This window comes from Barbatula barbatula, assembly GCF_947034865.1.
Source record: "Barbatula barbatula genome assembly, chromosome: 15".
NCBI classification, from domain to species: Eukaryota; Metazoa; Chordata; class Actinopteri; order Cypriniformes; family Nemacheilidae; genus Barbatula; species Barbatula barbatula.
The window spans coordinates 15,431,621-15,450,201 of record NC_136778.1 but is presented as its reverse complement, the minus strand read 5'-3'; the positions used below and the strand labels follow the sequence as shown (position 1 = coordinate 15,450,201).

The 18,581-nt window shown below is 40.5% G+C and overlaps 1 protein-coding gene across 2 annotated transcripts; it reads right to left on the bottom strand.

Moving 5' to 3' along the window:
- Positions 1-975: 975 nt before the first annotated feature.
- Positions 976-18,481, bottom strand: prkaa2 (protein kinase, AMP-activated, alpha 2 catalytic subunit). 2 transcript variants are annotated; one of them, XM_079475097.1, is made up of 9 exons: positions 18,213-18,481; positions 15,720-15,861; positions 11,104-11,197; positions 8,673-8,817; positions 5,180-5,267; positions 4,622-4,846; positions 3,636-4,137; positions 3,411-3,537; positions 976-3,266 (listed from the first exon to the last, which is right to left on the bottom strand). In XM_079475097.1, exons 1-9 carry the CDS (start codon positions 18,304-18,306, stop codon positions 3,025-3,027), a joined length of 1,659 nt encoding a protein of 552 aa, XP_079331223.1. In that variant the 5' UTR covers positions 18,307-18,481; the 3' UTR covers positions 976-3,024. The 2 variants fall into 2 exon arrangements, with proteins under 2 accessions (XP_079331223.1, XP_079331224.1); XM_079475098.1 differs by having other exon boundaries at positions 2,341-3,266; positions 11,118-11,197; positions 18,213-18,451.
- Between the last annotated feature and the right edge of the window lie 100 nt (positions 18,482-18,581).

The window sequence follows — 18,581 nt, the reverse complement described above, 5'->3', positions numbered from 1 at the left end:
CATCAGACACTTCAGGGGTTGGGAGCGATTCTATGGGACTACAGGTGCAGAAAATTCCTAATATGGGCCCTGCAAGAGTGTCAACCATGAGCACTATAACCTTCTATGCAATGCAATGACAATTGTCCAGCAGCAGGGGGCAGAAAATTGCCTAGACTATTTTCTCAAGCAATACATCAGTAGTTTTCGCTTTATTCCTCGAGAAAAGTGCACAAATCCTCAAGGCGGCCTGAGGTTGTGTGAAACTTGGATTAAAAGGAAAATGCTAAGAATGCTAATCAAATTCTGCCGAACAAACCAATTCTGACAAACTAACTCGGTCTCATTTTCTTATACAAAACATTTTCTTTTAACTGAAAGCAATAGTCTAAAATCTGACTTTCTGGAGGCATGAAAAGTAATGCATTTTATACATGACAGTTTTGCTAACTGTTCAGTGATTTGCATGAAAAACTTTTCCTCATACATTCAATTGGTACATTGAAACTGCAGGTGTGTATCATACAAATACTGCTACATACTGCTAAGCACTCTACTCCATGCACACAACGGTAGCCATTCAACCATTCTGTACAGTACAAGACAAGTGGGGTAGATTCAGCAAGATAGCAAACATCACTTACAACGCTTGGAGTTGTGAGCCAGCTAGATTGATGGATGAAAATAAAGCGATCTGACCATGTACATAGTTCAAAATAAAGTTCAGTTCGGGTAAAGGGATTGTTCAGTTCTGTCATGATTTACTTCATTATTAAGTTGTTCCAAATCTTAGTTCTGTTGAATACAAAAAGATACTCGGAAAAATGATAGCACCCGACACTTCTGGGACATCATTGACTACCATGGTATAAACAAATTAAAATGGTTAAAACTATTTGTTTTCCTAAATTGCTCAAAATATCTTATTTTGTGTTCTACGGAAGAAAATTTGTATATATTTGTTTTCTACTATTGCAGTCAGAACTGTCTGTTGCTGACATTCTTCCAAATTTCTTTATTTGTGTCCAACCAAAACAAGACATTTATACAGATCTGGAACAACCTGAGGTCGAGTAAATGATGACATAATTTTTGGGTGGAGTTTTACTTAAATGTGAAGCGGTTAGACTTTGTGATTCGTCAAATCTGCTACTTTTTTGGTTGTCCTGTTTCATTACATTATGTCTTCTTATTTCCAAACATTTGTGTTATTTACTCTCTCTTTTTAATAATCAAATGTTAAAATTCTACAATGATACACGTTGGCACAAATACAGCAGCGACAAATGTCTTTCCTGAAACCCCACTGAACCTAGTGTCGTTTGTTCACAAAACACTAAAGAAGTTTTTTAAATAAAGAATAAATATATGCAGCTAATAAATAGACGGGATCTGCTCCACAAACAACTGCACCCAGAAGAAAAATCTCATTTTTGATTAAAACAAAGTATACAAAGTATGTATTTAAGGCATCCCACGGGAAGATAACGCGGCTTTCTTTTCTAAAGGCTCTTGGCTTGAGTCGTCTTTTGTTACACACCACCTCCTTTGTTTGACATATACGTTTACATAAATGTAATATTAATAATATGACATATTTAATGTCCGTGCCAATTTACCTGCAGGTTCAACCATAACCTGGTAGAAGCTTGCCAAAATTGACAAACAGTAAACTAACCATGAACAAAACTATACGATGTAGAAGAAAACACATCGAAATATGGGAAATCTTGGAAGAGTTTCGATGTTCATTTTCGAGGATATTTTTGTACGATAAATATAAGTGGCAGCTTTGTGTATTCGTTCACTTATTTTCAGATAAAATCTAGGTCCTGATGGGAAAGCGGTTAAAAAGCGCTGACAGAAATAATGTGAACGTGCAACTCAAGGACAACGTTCTAAAAATCTCTCTCCGGCTGTAATATGAAAAATTTAAGGCGCATTCATCCAACCAAGGATTTTTTTCCGCATTCATCTCTCCTCTTGAATTAACTTTTAGCCACATCAAGGCACAAAGTCTATGCTTAAGCGATCTGTTTGCCCTTGTCCAGCATATTTGTTTTTGTCTGGCAGCAGTAGAGTCCGTGATGCAAGCAAGGCCTCTGAGACAAAACTTGAAAGTCACGGTCAGGTCTGCATACTTTACATCTGCGGATAGAAGCGATGGTGTGTATCCGTTTAGCTTCACATTCCCCAACAGTATTTACATTGCTGCTTGGTAAATGTTCTCAATGGACTGCAAGCCAAGTCGACAACACTCAACGTAAGTTCTTTGCTCTATAGTGAATGCCTAAACAAAATAATGCACATAGGCACTATGTCTTAGTAAAATAAACAAGTATCTCTAAAATCATTAAATAAAGATCATCTTTGCACTTTATGTATATAACTTTTTTGGTATGTCATTGCAGATCAATTATTCTTAACTAAACTATACAACTCAAGTGATGGATATGAGAATATAAATATATTATATTATACACATGAATAACCAGCATTATCAAAAGAAATGTATATATAAAACCAGAAATGTTTTTGTTTCAACCCAATGAAGATGGGAGTAACTTATAATGTGGCTCCAAAATAGTATTTGTACACCTACCCAAAAAATTATAAAAGAGGTCTGAAAGGTTTCAAATAATCAAAGATAATCATTTTTGTGTGCGTAAATGACATATTATTAATGTGTGTAAAATAAGGACAACGTTTATGAATTCTTAAAATATTCTCGAGACTACGTTGTATGCAAAAATGGCTTATATAGGTCAAGTTAGCTTTAAAAACTCATTTTGGTTTGCAGATGACGCTTGGCTTGATGTGTTGTTATCCATCACAAGGACAGTCATGCATTTATAATAGGGTCTTAGGTGTTCAAACACTATTTAGGGCTTCTGTATGAGATAGGACCATTATTGAAAACTGTACGATTGTACATCTGGCTCTAGAAATCACCTTTGGACTGGTTAGGGGTCAGGGTTAAACACCACCAGGCAATGGTGTTTGCTTGACGTGTACATTGCGTATGGGTGTGAAGCGGCTAAAAACCTAGCGAGCCAATGTTGTGATGAGGCTGGCGCACATTTCGAAGAAGTCCATGGTGTGGCTGCCCTGTCGCGGTGCCAGCATGGGTGTGTTCCCGCTGAGCGATCCCGGCAAAGAGCTGCTGAGCTGGGGCATTTCAACCGCCACAGTTGCAGAATCGATGCTGAGACGTGGCCGATGGAGACCGGCAGTAGATCCAGAGCGTTGCGGTGTGGATGAGCCTGACTTGTGCTCGATTATATCATCTACAATTAGACATGCCGATATTCAATAAAACGTGATAATGAACATGCAAACAGTATTGTTATTGAGAACACTTTGAAACACTGTAGATAACTTAAGGTACCTTATTTTTAGAACTACTTGATGTTTGATAGATTAAAATTTACCATCAATGCTCTTGAAGTCGAGCAGGTAACTTCGATTGTCCACCTGGTATAGCTGTAGGCTCATCTTCACAAAATTTCCTGTGACAGGGTTCTTCCTACGTACCCTCAGGTGATAGGGGTTAACTACCTACAACAGCCAAGAGATTGAAAAATGTATATTCTTACTTAACGCCATTCAGTTTGAATATTTCTGTTTGTTTTCTGAGAACGTAAACAGCCACTTACCTTCCACTCGTATTCCAGCTGTTTAATGGCGCGATAAACCTCAGCCATGATGTCATACGGTTTGCTCTGGCTCCGTATGCCCAAGTGCCATTTGGATTTCTTCACCGCCAGTGGTTTGGGGCGGGTGGTGTTAAGGGCATCCAGGGGGCACCGAGCCTTGGGGCTGTCGGCCATGAGCGGGGGCATCCTCTCGGGGTGAGGTTTGAACCCTGGTGGCAGGGGCATGCCCTCATCCATAAAGGATCCGGTCGGTGGACTGGAGGCTAGGTAGAACTCACTGGCCTGGTTCATGATTCGCCGGTTGTCGATGATGAGGTGGTACGCCACGGCCAGCTGGTCTTGAGGGTCGCCGCTGTAGAGGCTGCTCAGAACTTCGGCGTCAGTGCATTCAAACTTCTCGCACACCTCCCGCACAGCTTCTTCGTCTATGACGGTGGCGTCATATGAGGGGTCCTCGGGGAAGAGGTAGCCTGTCAGGTCCTGTTTAAACCACTCATGCTCTCTGTATGAATTGGAGAGAATTATGTCCATGACATGAGCCAAAATATATGCAGAAATTAGCAATGTAAATGTTCAGGAATGTTATCAAATATTTATATTAAGGGGAGTGGAAAACGATCACGGATCGTACACAGGCAGTCGTTTTCATTTTTATTGTTTCTGTTGTCAGACATAAAATAATAATTACAGACGAAGGTTTATGTTCATATGTCGAGTCAGTATCAATGACAGGTGCTTGTAAATGCTGTTTTGTAATCGTTCATTTATTTACTTACAAGTAACTCAAATTTATTAGTCAAGCGTGTCTTACTCACTACACCATTGAAGCTGTTGGTGAGTGACAGGGTGCGGACTGGCCATTATGCATATCGGGCAGTTTCCCGGTGGGCCGCTATCGTTTGGGGCTGGTAACGGACGCTTTGGCCGTTTAGACGAACGTGTTGTAAATGCAAACCCCCCCGTCAACAGAATTAACCACACGCAACCTGATGTCTTTGATGGAAGCTCTCTTCAGTGGGTCCACCTGTAGCATGAGCATAAGCAGATTGGCCACTGAACGGTTGAGGTATTCTGGCATGTAGAAGACCCCTCCACGGATCTTTTTAAAGAGGGTGGGCACGTGCTCATCGTCGAACGGCAGAGTCCCACACAGCAGTGCATAGAGAATGACGCCACAGCTCCAGATGTCCACCTCTGGACCAGCATACAGTCTGAGACACAACATACATGTTATTGTGTATGTACACTATTGTGTTTGGATGCCTGGCAGTCTCTCATTAAGATAAAAGTTTCCAGGAATATCGAGCATAAGGAAAATAATCTGTATAACTGTATGCAGGCCTGATATAATATTTGTGTGTAGTGTATAGATGCAGTCCACAATGCAAAGGAATCAGCTAGCCAGGGTTTGTTGAACTAGTGCTTCTGCAAGCCACACTTGTGTTTATTGGCAGTGTAGTACATGTTGTTTCCTTTGATGGACTAGGATTTAACATGATGTCACGTATTCGTTGGTTTGTTGGATCGACCTCATGACTTCTCACCTTCCTGAGATGACCTCTGGTGCAGCATAGTTTGGTGATCCGCAGCTCGTTCTCAGGAACTCTCCATCTGACATCATGTTTGACAGACCTGACCAACAGCACCAGACGACCACAATGAGTACAGACGATTTGAGTGGCCATAGGGATGGGCATTTTTGATCACATTTCATTTCGAGTACTGGACAGGTTTGAAAAACGAGTACTCGATTCATTGGGGGTGGGGCATTAGAGGGGGCGAGTCAAGTCAAAATACACCCCGTTCTCCCTAAATATGCAAAATAAATGTTCTCTCCCTAGTGCATAGAGTAGAGGTCTTCTCGGGTCCAAATATCTTTACCCGACCCGAAATGACCCGAATCACTTTTTACCCGAACCCGAGACAGACCCGATAACGTTTTTATTTTAAAGCCTCGACCCGAGACAGACCCGATAACGTTAGACCCGAGTCCGACCCATCGTATATGTTTTTTAAACCCGACTAGAACTGAATGTAAACCGACGTGTATTAATGAAATTGATATGGCAATGAACACGTTGATCCTCTTGTTTTGCTCTGGCAAATTGCGCAAACTGAGGCTAAATGGGTTGTGAATCAAATCTAAATAAGTGACGACATGGCAACCACTCGCGCGAACATTCTGTCTCAACAATGTGTCCCAAACCGCGTAGGACTGAAATGTGCGCGTCTTTTAATATCTACTACTGGTCGCCTGGTGGAAGTATGTTTTTCCTGAATACGATTGTAACTACATCGAGTGCAAACCCCTGCAGCGTTGGAAACTTCGGGATTTCAATTCTAAGGTGATTTCAGATCACCGCGACTTTCGGAAGATTTGCGTGGCTTTCAACCGATCGGCTGAGGGTTGGAGGAGAGTTGGTAACTACACGCGCACACACACAATTGACGCGCTGTTATTGTACAGGATAGTTCGGGTCTTCCTCGGGTCAATTAAGCAAAACAATTTTTACTTTATATTACCCGAGACCCGAAGACACTAATAATATACCCGACCCGTGTCCGAAGCTCCCGTGAATCTTTTAGACCCGAACCCGCTCGGGTCTCGGGCCGGACCTCGGGTTTTCGGATCTAAGTGGACCCGTGAAGACCTCTAGTATACAGCTCTGGATTCATTTACACTAATTTAGGCAGGAGAGAAAGGCCTTTCTTCTCTCAACAACCTTTTGTGCTCTTTTATTTGCAAGTTCCTAATGGGATTTTAACCTGTCCTGTTTGGTTTGTGTTTTAAATGTTTTAAATTCATCAAATGAAATCTTTTAAATGTAATTCAACACACCTCTCTACTGCTGTTTTGCTCAAATATGCATTGATAAAAGTGATGAGATTGTTTAACTATTTTTGTAGCACTATTTTAAGGTCAGTGACGGTCAGTAAGCATAGCAAGCTGATACTTTAAAATGTATATGTTTTTGCATTGTTTTGTGAAATGTTTTATATGCTTAACACAAGGTCATTGAATGTGTTTAATTTACTGTAATATCAAGTTTTATTTTGAATGTTTGTTTACAGTGAAACAGTGTCTGCTGAGTTAGTGCTAACACTAGATTCAATGGGTATATTTTTGTCCCATGGGAACGAAATAAAATTGTTTATTTGAAGGTTTGTAAAAATGCTCAATATTTTTTAAAGTGAGGGTTAGGTTTAGGGGGAGGGTCAGTGTATAGATTATGCAGTTTTTACAGTAAAGAAATCATCATATGTTAAGCAAAAACATGAAAAATGAACGTGTGTGTCTACAAAATGAGCAGTCCAGATCTGGCAGGGTTTTGGATCAGATCCAGAAAAAAACTGGCCCAGACCAAATCAACAAAAGGATCTGTATCTGATCCTGAGCTGGTCTGTAGCTGGCCCAGAGGAGGAAAAACGGATGTGTGCCGGTTTTGGACCATTGTGCTAAAAGACACCGGCCCAAGTCCGTTGTGCAGATCTGGCCCAGAATTTACGGTGGATCTGGGCCAGATTGTTTTGCTTCACGAGTGCTACGCTAGCTCAGCTTCGATGGGAATGGGACCAGTGCTTAATTTGTAAATGCCGGAATAAGGGGGCATGGCAGATCCGAAAAATAATTAGTGGGGTGGGGAGAAGTAACGGAATGTGGAATCTGAAGGTTTTTCTATCTAACTATTCAGATGTATTGAAAATGCGCATTAAGAAGCATAAATGGAAACATAATCTCAGAATTATCAAAGAAATTTAACGTGACGTTCAAATGCGTGTTTAAGTGATGGAAACTGTTTATTGTCATAACAATGATGTTATGAATATTGGTGCATGTAAACAAATAAAACACAGCCCTCAACATGTGTTTGTAATTCAGAAGTTTGACGTTAAACTTAAATTACACCTGCGGGTGCAGGATGCCTCGTATTTAATCAGTTCTTGTGCGTCTTTTCACGGCATTTATCCAAAAAACACAAATTTCTCTCTGAAGTGTCCATCACGACAAGTTCCCTTCAAATTTGGTTCAGTTTGTGGGGCACAGCGCTCCACAAATAGGAGATGACAGGGCGCATACTGTTTTGGTCCAAATGTGTACACGACTAGCTAAAAGCGGACTAGTTAACTTTACAGTATTAAATGACGTACTCATCTGTTCGAGCATAAATCATCAAAGAGTTTTTTAGATTGTTACTGCCTTACCAGTTCAAGCGATTGTGCCACACTGCCTTACGCGCACACAATATTCCAGCAATTTGACAGCTTGTTCATTATGGGAAATAAACTAGTAAAATTGTTATTGCTGTTAGAATTATTATACGTGGTTTAAATTAAATATATGGACGGATCTGCAAAATGAGGTGCCCGAAAAACGACTAGGTGTGGGGAAGGGGTTAGGATTAGCTAATCCCGCAGCAGTTTAAATGAGGGGAGTCGTAATCTGTCTGGGAGTCCAAATCCGGCACAACACCGGATCGGATTTCGGAGGGACAGGAAATTAAGTCATGAATAGAAACCGTTATAAACAGAAATGCTGTGCCCACTGGATGCCGCGCAAAGACACTACAATGTACAATGATAACAAATCAAACTTGTAGATTTGTATGTTTTGTGTGAAGTTTGGCGCTGCACATTTTGCACTGTATTTTCGTCAAGTTTATCAAAGTGAAACCAGGCATCATTGTGCGCTTTCACTATGCTTTTTTATGTGCTCTGGACATGGACCGCGAACTCTCGCAACTCAAACTATTAAATCTCTGGGTACCACCCGAATTGCCAGCACAACCAATCAGAAAGAAAGAAAATACTTGTATTTAAAAATAATATTTATAGACCCAAACGATCATTATTTTCATCAATCGTCGCTGTCGTTTCCGAGTACTCGTGCCCATCCCAAATTGGCCATGGCGAGCTCATACAATAGAATAAACTATTTATATCAGGACAGATCTAAATCTGTGGCCATACTGATGATGTGATATTTCTTTCATTTATACCTTGAAATAACCTAGATGTATAAAGATTATGACTGTGTACCAAAGTCAGCGATCTTGGCATTCCGGTTGCCGTCCAGCAGTACATTTTCTGGCTTGAGGTCTCGGTGCACCACCATGTGTCTGTGGCAGTAATCTACCGCTGAGATGATCTGCTGGAAAAGACGTCTGGCCTCCGTGTCCTCCACCTACACAGAAATTTAATGTCAAATACAAGTCAAATATGTACTTTAACAACACAATACTAAACAACAATACTATTTATGCAGCGTAAAAAGAGAGTTTGCTATAATGCTTTATTACTATAGTGGACTCAAAACATATTTTTGACAATTTTGCACCCTTAAATCCAGAAGAAAATTATATGAATTTCATTCGAGTAGCATTTTTCTTTAATTGTCTTGATCATCAACATCTCATTTTATGGACGTATGAACTTTCTACACTCTTAGAAAGGATGTGTTAAAACCGACACAAACCATGTTAAATTCTGACACATCTATGGGTGAGTTCTGGGACAACGCGTGTTGTGCTATTTTTTACACATTTACTGTGTTAATGATTTTAACACAGTAAGTGTGTCGGGAAGGTTAACACAAAGATGTGTAAACATGTGTTATATTTACACATTATGTGCTGCCCTTGGCTACACACATTGTATTAAGAATACATCTAAATTCTTACAAAAAACTATAATTTTCATTTGACACAAAAAACTTAACTTCAATACATTTATTAACATCAATCCTTTACAAAACAATTTTGTTTTACAACAATTTATAACAAGTCAATGTATAACAACATATACATTTAAAGTTTCGGTCTTGTCTTTGAAGATGCTAACAAGTACAGCTTTAGTCCAGTAGCCAATGACCCAGAAGTCACTGGAAGATCATTACCAAATGGTTCCATTTGCTGTGTAATAAAAAAATGAATGTTAACATTTAGACATAACACAAAATTACACAAAACAACATTACATTAATATAGTGTAAAATATCTAACATTTCTGTCACAAAACGTTGTCTTTCGTGTGTGAATATAAGTTTAGAAACGGTTCAAGTGTAACTTACCTCAGAATTACTTGTGACCGTCTTCTCCCAGGCAAAAGGCGTTTTTTGACGAGCAGAGCACCAGCGATATAAAGGGGAAGCGCATTAAATTAACGATTCACACAAAAATATAATTTGACCATTTATTAGAGTTTGATTATGAAGTGAATAAAACAGGATAAAACGGCTGCTGTTCAGGAAATTTTACTAAAATTAAATATCTGAAAAAGCTACACTGAACGTGTGTTAAGCAGATCAGTCTACACAAAGTGTGTTGAATGGTGTGACAAATGAATAAGATGTGTTAATTGTAACCTACACATAACTACTGTGTAAAACAGATAAACCCTTTCAACACAATTTTAATTAATATTGACACAAAAGGAGTAAAGCGGCGTGCTACACATAGTTTGTGTAATTTTTCTACACATTCGTATTAAGAGTGTACAGTTTGAACAGGTGTACTAGCAAAGTAATGTACACATTTATCCATGGATATATTCCACTGGTCTGACAACCAGAAAGTGTTCAAATATGTTGTAAAAGCTTTATCGGAAACAGTACTTGAAGTGTTATTCTATCATTTACAATGTTAATGCTTTTTTAGAAAATCATTTTCACATGTGCTTTATTTTTTAAATGCTACTTGGTATAAATGTAGTTAATTCAAACATAATAAAAACCTTAGCTCATATTAAACATGGCCCATTTCAAAAACATTTGGGCAACTGCATTATGTCTTATGATGCTTTAAACTTTGTTCTTAATATTGTTATACTATTATAATTATATCAATATATAAATTCAGGAAAATTGGCTCATTCTCAGACATCAAGGTGACGATCGAGATCATTAATTTCACCAGTCAATCCATCTGCATTGTGTATTCAAAGGAACAACATCCGGCAACATGAACCATCACACAGTTCTGTCGTAGGCAATCCGATACCACACAAACTGAACCTTCAGCATGAACTCCCTGACCCTGCCTATAAATGGTTCACTAGATCAGTCGCAGTTTGGATAAAATGGATCCCCAAAACCCCAACAGGTTTGGAGAACTCAAAGGTTAATCCATGCTCAAAAAAAAATGACATGCCACAAAACCACGTTAAATGGCCCGTGGCTCATAAACAACTTTAAGGTAAATGACTAATATAAAATACTAAGCCACATTTGTTTTAATGAGAGGTTTTATCTGATATTTATGTAGAAGAACACTGCCTTTGGAATGAATCATTTGTTCATTATTTTATCAGAAACAAAACGTCTATTAACTGCTGTTCGATTTACAGACACAAAGAATTTGCTACATGCAACTTTAGACACAAAGCGAGAAGGTCAATGGCCCTTCCCATTATTCTAATAGTCTGTTGGCCTGCTGATGACATTTTTAGCGAGAGCTCGACACATTATTCTTACCCTTCCATGCTTACAAATATAGTCAAAGAGTTCCCCGCCAGACACATACTCCATCACCATGAAGAAATCTGTAGGAGTGCTGATAACCTGATACCTGAAACCACAAAAACCACAACAAGATGTGTTAATACTGATCACGGGGATTTGGATGCTTTCAATAAATACAATAATGTAGGTTTCAGCAATACTATACAATGTGAGGCTATTATTGCAAAACCTTGTATACCTTTGATTGTGGTAAGACCAGTGAAAATAATGGCAGGCGATAACAAATCCGACAAGCTGGCCTGACAAAGCCATGGGGAGATATCATTGCTGTGTTCTGCATAAATTTTGTTCATATAAGTAAAATAATTGTGCACTGACAGAAGCCTAAATGCAGCAGACATATTCATTGCATTGAGACAGGCCTTAAAGACAATACAAAATATATTTTTTATGCAGTTTCTTTGTAATGTATCTGGTCTTATTGTACATAATTCATCAGTGTATGTTATTCCAAACAAAAAATACTTTGTTTTGGCAATCTTTCACCAAAATGTAACGACTCTTTCTGTTCCTTTTTCATTAATTAATCTAGACCAGGGGTTTTCAAACTTTATGATGCCAAGGACCCCCAAATAAGATGAACCTTTTGTGAGGATCCCTTTCTAAACTTGAATTTGCAATACTTTTTTTGTATAAAGAAACATTTATAGATAAATAGTAAAGGTGTCATGACTCCGCTATCATGTCATGTTTATTCTTGGTCTTGCAGCGGAGTCATGGCATAGCCTTAGGTTTTGTGTGAGAAAGGCATGGCTTTGTTATGAAATGTAGACTTGCCATGTTCTTTCTCGTGTCTCGTCAGTGTTTCCCGCCATCTCGTTTCCTCGTTAACCTTCCCTGAGTGTTTCATTACCTACACCTGCCCCTTGTTAATTATCCTGTGTTTGTTCCCCTATAAAACATCCTCGTGTTCATTGTCCTGTGCTCGTTCATTGTTTTCGGTACCTTGTTACATCATCCTAAATAGTCTTGTCTTGCCTGATACGTTTAAATATATTTAGTCTTTGTGAGTGTCCGTTCTAGTCTTAGTGTTTTACAGTAGAGTTCTTGTTGAGTGTTTAGTTTTCAGTTTATCGTTGTAGTTATTGTGTATTGTCTTGATACCCCCTCGTGGGTTTTTGTTTCCTGTTTTATTATTTATTAAAATCTCTGTTAACCCCGTCATCCCTGTTTTGGCTGCCTGCACTTGGGTTCTCCATCCACCGATCGTGACAGAATGAACGAGCCAGAACTGAACCCAGTAGGCAGCTTTATGGACAATGCAGTGTCCCGACGGTCTCTCCAAGCTCGCCTGCTGTTTGGGTTCCGTCAGGGAGGGCATGGGACCCAGGAGTTCGCCAAGGCATTCTCTTCGGTGGCGCGGTAGACAGAGTTTGGTGACGCAGAATTAAAGGTCATCTTTGATGGCTGCCTCACCAACCGCCTCCGGCCATCGGAGAGGAAGTTGCTTGAGCCCCTGGGGTTTGATGACATGGTCAGGTATGTGATCAACCGGGACGATGTCAGAGTTCCGGTCGTGGCATCTGTTCCGTTGGCTAGCGTCCCGGAGGATTGCATCCTGACTGAGTCCGCCCTGGGGGGCTCGGCGCCTTCCGGCTCGAGCTCCGGGGTTCCTGCTTCTTCTGGTAGCATCCGCGGCGGGTGGGGGAGGAGAGATTCAGGGACGGTGTCTGCAAGCCCCTCCGACGCTGATCTTGCCCCTTGTTCTGCTGTGCTGGGGAATGCGTCCCCCTGTTCAGGGGGTTGTGTTGTTCGGGTTGGGGTTGTGGGCCTCTCCTCACCCTCTGCGACCTCCACCTCGTCCACCGCACCACCTCCTACAGTCTCCCCACCTGCAGTCAGCCTTTGTGGCAAGAGGGGAAGGCGAGAATCCTGGGGGTCCTCGTCCGAGGCCTCCAATACCGAGCCGCCCGCCCCATTCACGTCCTTCCTTCAGCCGGCCACCAGGCGGGTGGCTCGGCTTAAGAAGAAGAGGCAACGGAGGGCGGCTCGAAGTCCGGTGATCCCGTCAAGTCCGGTGGTCCCTAGTCCGGCCCTGCCGGCCTTCCAGCCAGTCCCTCCCAGAACCTCTGGGACTCCGCACTCTCGAGCGCCAGGGACAAAGACTGTTCCCCCTTGTCCCAACCCCTTGGGACTTCCCCCCATGGACTCTTTTGTTCCCCCCATGAACTCTGTTTTTCCCCTGCCCCCCTCCCTTGTTTGTTATTTTTATTATGTCACCCCAACCCTTTTCTAATATATGCCTGTCTGCCCTTGTTATTGTTTACTATGTTTTGCCTTTTCTTGTCGGTGTCCCAGTCTGCCTTGTCTTGTCAGTCTACCCCTTGATGAACACCTGGAGGTGTTCATTTAAGGGGGGGCTTATGTCATGATTCCGCTATCATGTCATGTTTATTCTTTGTCTTGCAGCGGAGTCATGGCATAGCCTTAAGTTGTGTGAGAAAGTCATGGCTTTGTTTTGATTCTGACTTGCCATGTGCTTTCTCGTGTCTCGTCGGTGTTTCCCGCCCTTTTGTCTCGTTAACCTTCCCTGAGTGTTTCAGTACCCGCACCTGCCCCTTAGTAATTATCCTGTGTTTGTTTCTCCTTTAAAACATCCTCGTGTTCATTGTCCTGTGCTCGTTCATTGTATGTTATATGCCTTACCCAGTCTGTAAGTTGGATTTCGATACTACCGTGCTTTTGTCAAATTCTTGTTCCCTCGTGTTTAGTGAGTCTAGTTGTGTTGAGTTTTTTCCTAGTGTTTATTTTCCTCAGTCTAGTTAGTCCGTGTCCTAGTGTCATTATTATTTATCCTGTCTTGTTTTACCCCCTCGTGGGTTTTTGTTTTGTTCTTGTTATTTATAATTAAACGTTTTTGTTAACCCCTTCATCCGTGTCTGCCTGCACTTGGGTTCTCCCATCACGTTCCATGACAGAATGCTTGAAATTAATATTTGAAGCTTGTTATAATAAATGTAAAAGTTGCTGCATTTTGTTTATTGTGTGTCTATTTACATCCTCTGTGTGTCTGCACTACTGTTGTTAAAATGAGCACAGATAGAGATATTGGATCAATTACATAAATGTTTCTGATGCTCGTGTGATTGGATTCTCGGTTATGTAAACGAACGTACATTTTATTTTATGCCCAATATCATTAGGATATTAAAAGATCATGTTCCATGAGGATCATTTGTGAATTTCCAACCTTAAATATATAAACTTATTTTGCACCCACAGACTCCAGGGTTTAAAATAGTTATATCTCTGCCAAATGTTGTCCTATCCTAACAATACATCAATAGAAAGCTTATTTAGTGAGCTTATGATTGATATATAAAATGTAGAGGAAAAAATTTGAAAAAAGCCAGTCTTGGTCAATATTGAAAAGATTTACCAAGATTGGATTTGTTGTCCAGGGTCACATATTATCATCAAGACATACATTGAATTAAAAGCAGTGAGCTCTGAGTCAAACAGGGATACATGTCTTACTCAGTATGGTGTCTGCTAACCCGCACGTCCCAGGTTCTGAACTTTTGACCTTACATTTTTGCTCCTGTGTGGTAAGTGCCATACCACCGTCATTCCTTTTTCATGTTTAGACATTTCTTATTTAGTCTTCTCCAAATGTTTGTTTAAATATATTTTTTAAGATTTTTGCCGCTTTACACAAATCCAAAAGACTCTGAAGGGGAACATTTACCAATAAAACATCAGTACAGTCTTTTCTGCAAGCTGCAGGTTTGCTGTCAGCTCCTATGCACCTCATTCAGCGTAAATGCCTTCACAGCAAAGTTATCACAAGTTATTCACGTCATTCTGGTTTTACTGGAAGAACAGAATAGTTGTCATTGTCCCACCAATCCTGACCAGTAGTAATCACCCTGAACCTGGTCTCTGTTTGTCTTTGTAGTTGGGCTGCCGCCCTCATTCAAACCAATACTTTTAAATGGCCAAGCACAGAAAACAAAAAAGACTTTAATTAAACTGTCATCTTTAATCAAATCAACTATAGCTTAAGTATATGTGTAGTGACAAGAGGTTTAATAAACACGATGAAATCTAAACTAAAAGCCTTACACACATCAAACACATAGTATTAGGTTGTTTAATGGTCCTTGCAATGCTCTATGGTCTATAAACAGGCCTCTAAAAATTCTACAAGCCATCAAAGTTGAACACACATCAATCAAATAAAACACATCTGCTTCGTTCATTTATTAAATATTACCACAATATAGTAAGCAGAATGTGTTTGAGCCTGGTTATAAGTTACCATGACAGATTTAATGCAATGTAAACCTAAAATAAAAAGATGTTTTCTTCGGTAGAGCACAAAAGCAGATATTTTGAATAATGTTGGTGACCAAACACTACAGGACATCACATTGACACAAAACCAACGAGACATTTCTCAAAATATCTCATTTTGTGTCAATGTACAGGTTTTAAATGATATAGGGATGAATAAAGGATGAAGGAATTAAGTGAACTATTCCATTCATAGGTTTTGGACGTCAATGAACACTATACGTTTTTAATATATGTTATTTTTCTTTTTGGTCTGTTTGTTAAGGACTCACAGCTTGATAATGTGTGGATGTCTGAAGAGTTTCAGGTTCTGAATTTCACGTTTGATTTTCCCCACAACATCGAGACTGCGGATCTTCTGTCGATTTAGGATCTTCACAGCAACTTTATGTCCCGTCAACTGGTGCTCCCCAACTGTTGGCCGAACACACACACATCAATAAGGGCTGAAAAAAGCTGAAATGCCATCACCAGCAGATTGGTACGGTAAACACAGCTGATGAAATATACGTTTTATTCCAAAGAAAGCAAGCATCAGCGCTGCAGGGCAGTGACCCTGTTCAAAACAAACCTTCTAAGAAAACAAAGACGAGAGAAGACTTTCTTTTTCATGGTCTGAGTTCTCCATTCAAACAAACAAAACCCGATATACTCTGAGTTTGGAATTTCACATACTAGCCTGACTATTGCTTAAGTAGTATTAAGTATCTCATTTTGAGCAAAATGTGTAAATAAAATGGACAGATTTGTTTGGTTTGATCTATTATCAGTTCTGCGTTTAGTTGTAACAAGCAAAGCACACATTTCTACAATACCTCGATAGAGAAGGGGAATGTGGGGTATTCCCATATATTTAGACTATTTTGTTGTTAAATGAATTCTAATAAACGTTACACCTTTAGGGTCACTTGTCATTTTCATATCACGCTATTTGGTCCATTCATATTTTAAGCACTTTCACGAAATCGATTTTTTTAACTGTTTTTGTGAGAATATTAGAATTGTATTTGTATATTTTTTAAGAAAGAGCGTATAAAAATTATCATTTTTTTGCCATAAATCATTATTGTTAGTCACCCTTTACGACGTTCTTTAGGCTGAATTATTTTAAATTTGTGAACAAAAAATGTCGACATGAAACATGATACATTTTCATAAAAAGAGCTGCACCCATGCAAAGTAACATGCGTCTATAAATGTCTTGCGACAGTTGGGTCACTTGCAAACAAATGTGCTGTGGATATTTAAGTCCAATGACACCCTAAGTATGTGAAGTGGAGGAAGTCGGTGGAACTATATTCATACGACGCACCTCTCAGCGACCTACGCATGAACATTAAGAGATTAGATCAAACTATGCAGCGTATTTGCATAATGTTTTAGTGTTCATAATAAAACACATGAAGGAATTAAGCAGTCGTGGGGCAGTCGTGGCCTAATGGTTAGAGAGTCGGACTCATGACCAGAAGGTTGCCAGTTCGATCCTCAGGGCCGGCAGGTAACGACTGAGGTGCCCTTGAGCAAGGCATCTTACCCCTACTTGCTCCCCGGGCGCTGCAGTGATAGCTGCCCACTGCTCCGGGTGTACGTGTGTTCACCACTTGCTGTGCGTGTGTTCACTACTCTCTGGATGGGTTAAATGCAGAGGGCAAATTTCAGGTATGGTTCTCCATAACTGACAAATAGGTCACTTTCACTTTCACTTTCACTTTCATGTAAACTTTGATCTAGCCGGCATGAGTTTCTTGGCACGTTTGCGCCACTTGAGTGCGTTTAAATCCCAGTCATGAGATCTCACGTAGTGCCTGTTATATTCTCGATAAAATGATCTTCTTCAAGGTCATCTGCTCTGCTGGTCAATGTCACGTCAAACTGCTGACCTCATCATGATGCTTTGCCGTTTGTCAGAAGAATGTCAACTAGCCAATTGGCTGTGTCTCAAAACCCAGTGAGCGCCCTACGTAGAAAGCATTTTGGGCGATCGTAGTTGCCTTTACAGTAAAACAAATGATTCACACGCTTGAGACTAGACAAATGCTGTCTACGTTATGCACTTTTTATCATTTGTCCTAAGGTGAGAACAGTTATCACCTGGGGCACACGTATGATAATAAGAGAGAGTCAACGCACGTGGTAAAGAGTTTATTACCGTGTTATAGCACACGAGCACAGACCGGGGCACAGTAATAACGACAGCGTGGATCGCAAGTCTGTTTTTCTGGTCAGATTCAGGAAAGCTTACGCACAAATTGTGACACGCCCGTGTGAAAGGTCAATGTCATTTCCACTCACGCTTAGAATAGAAAACGACCGCAAGGTCAAAGCAGCGCCGCAGGTAAAACGTGCAAATACAAACATTATCTTCTGTTGCGGCAATTGCGCGCACGTAAGGTCGACGTACACGGTGTATAACGGTCTGAGGGAACGCATTTTACGCTAATAACGACTGATCAAACGTGATGGATGACAATGCAATTATAACCATTTGAGAGTAAAGCCATCCCAACATTTTGTGAAGGTAAACCTTTACAAATAAGATTACAAGTGCACGTCGGGGACAGTGGCGCTGGAAGAATAGCCAGCTCTGCGTTGTATTCTCTAACAACATACGCAGTCTCTACGCCTGGCGGACGCGGACGGTGGTTCACGCTGCGTAGTTATTGCTACGTACAATACGTCCGCCGGCAAGTTCTGCACTAACAATCCCGAAAACACATGAATTCCATGCAACGTTTGCACACTCAAAGAAAACGGATAGACTTAACTCTTCACTTTTCCAAATGTTCCGACTCCAAGGGTGTCTCCGAGGATGTAGTGTCCGATTTTTACCCTGCCTTCGTGTTTCTGCTTTTCAGCCATTTTACTATGTGAGATCCTTCGGCTGCCTTACAGTAGGCGGGCGTGAGCACATTTAGATAGGACTTTGCTAAACCCCCTGGGTAACTGCGGATCTGAATTCAGCTTCAGGAAAAAACACGTAAACCGCACACAAACACGCAGCTCCTGGTCCTGGATCAGTGATAAAACGGTAACCGATGGAAAATGGGGGCGGGGTCGTTAGTGTAAACAAGCCCAAGCCTGATGACTGATAATGCACTGTAAGTGACTTACCCGCGATTTATTGGCACATATGG

Excerpts from the sequence above, each read along its gene's own strand:
- prkaa2 (XM_079475097.1), bottom strand. The coding sequence starts at position 18,306 with ATGGCTGAAAAGCAGAAACACGAAGGCAGGGTAAAAATCGGACACTAC. Across the intron at positions 4,847-5,179 it reads CCAGAGGTCATCTCAGGAAG|ACTGTATGCTGGTCCAGAGG; the intron begins GTGAGAAGTCAT and ends GTTGTGTCTCAG. Across the intron at positions 4,138-4,621 it reads GCTTCCATCAAAGACATCAG|AGAGCATGAGTGGTTTAAAC; the intron begins GTTGCGTGTGGT and ends CAATTCATACAG.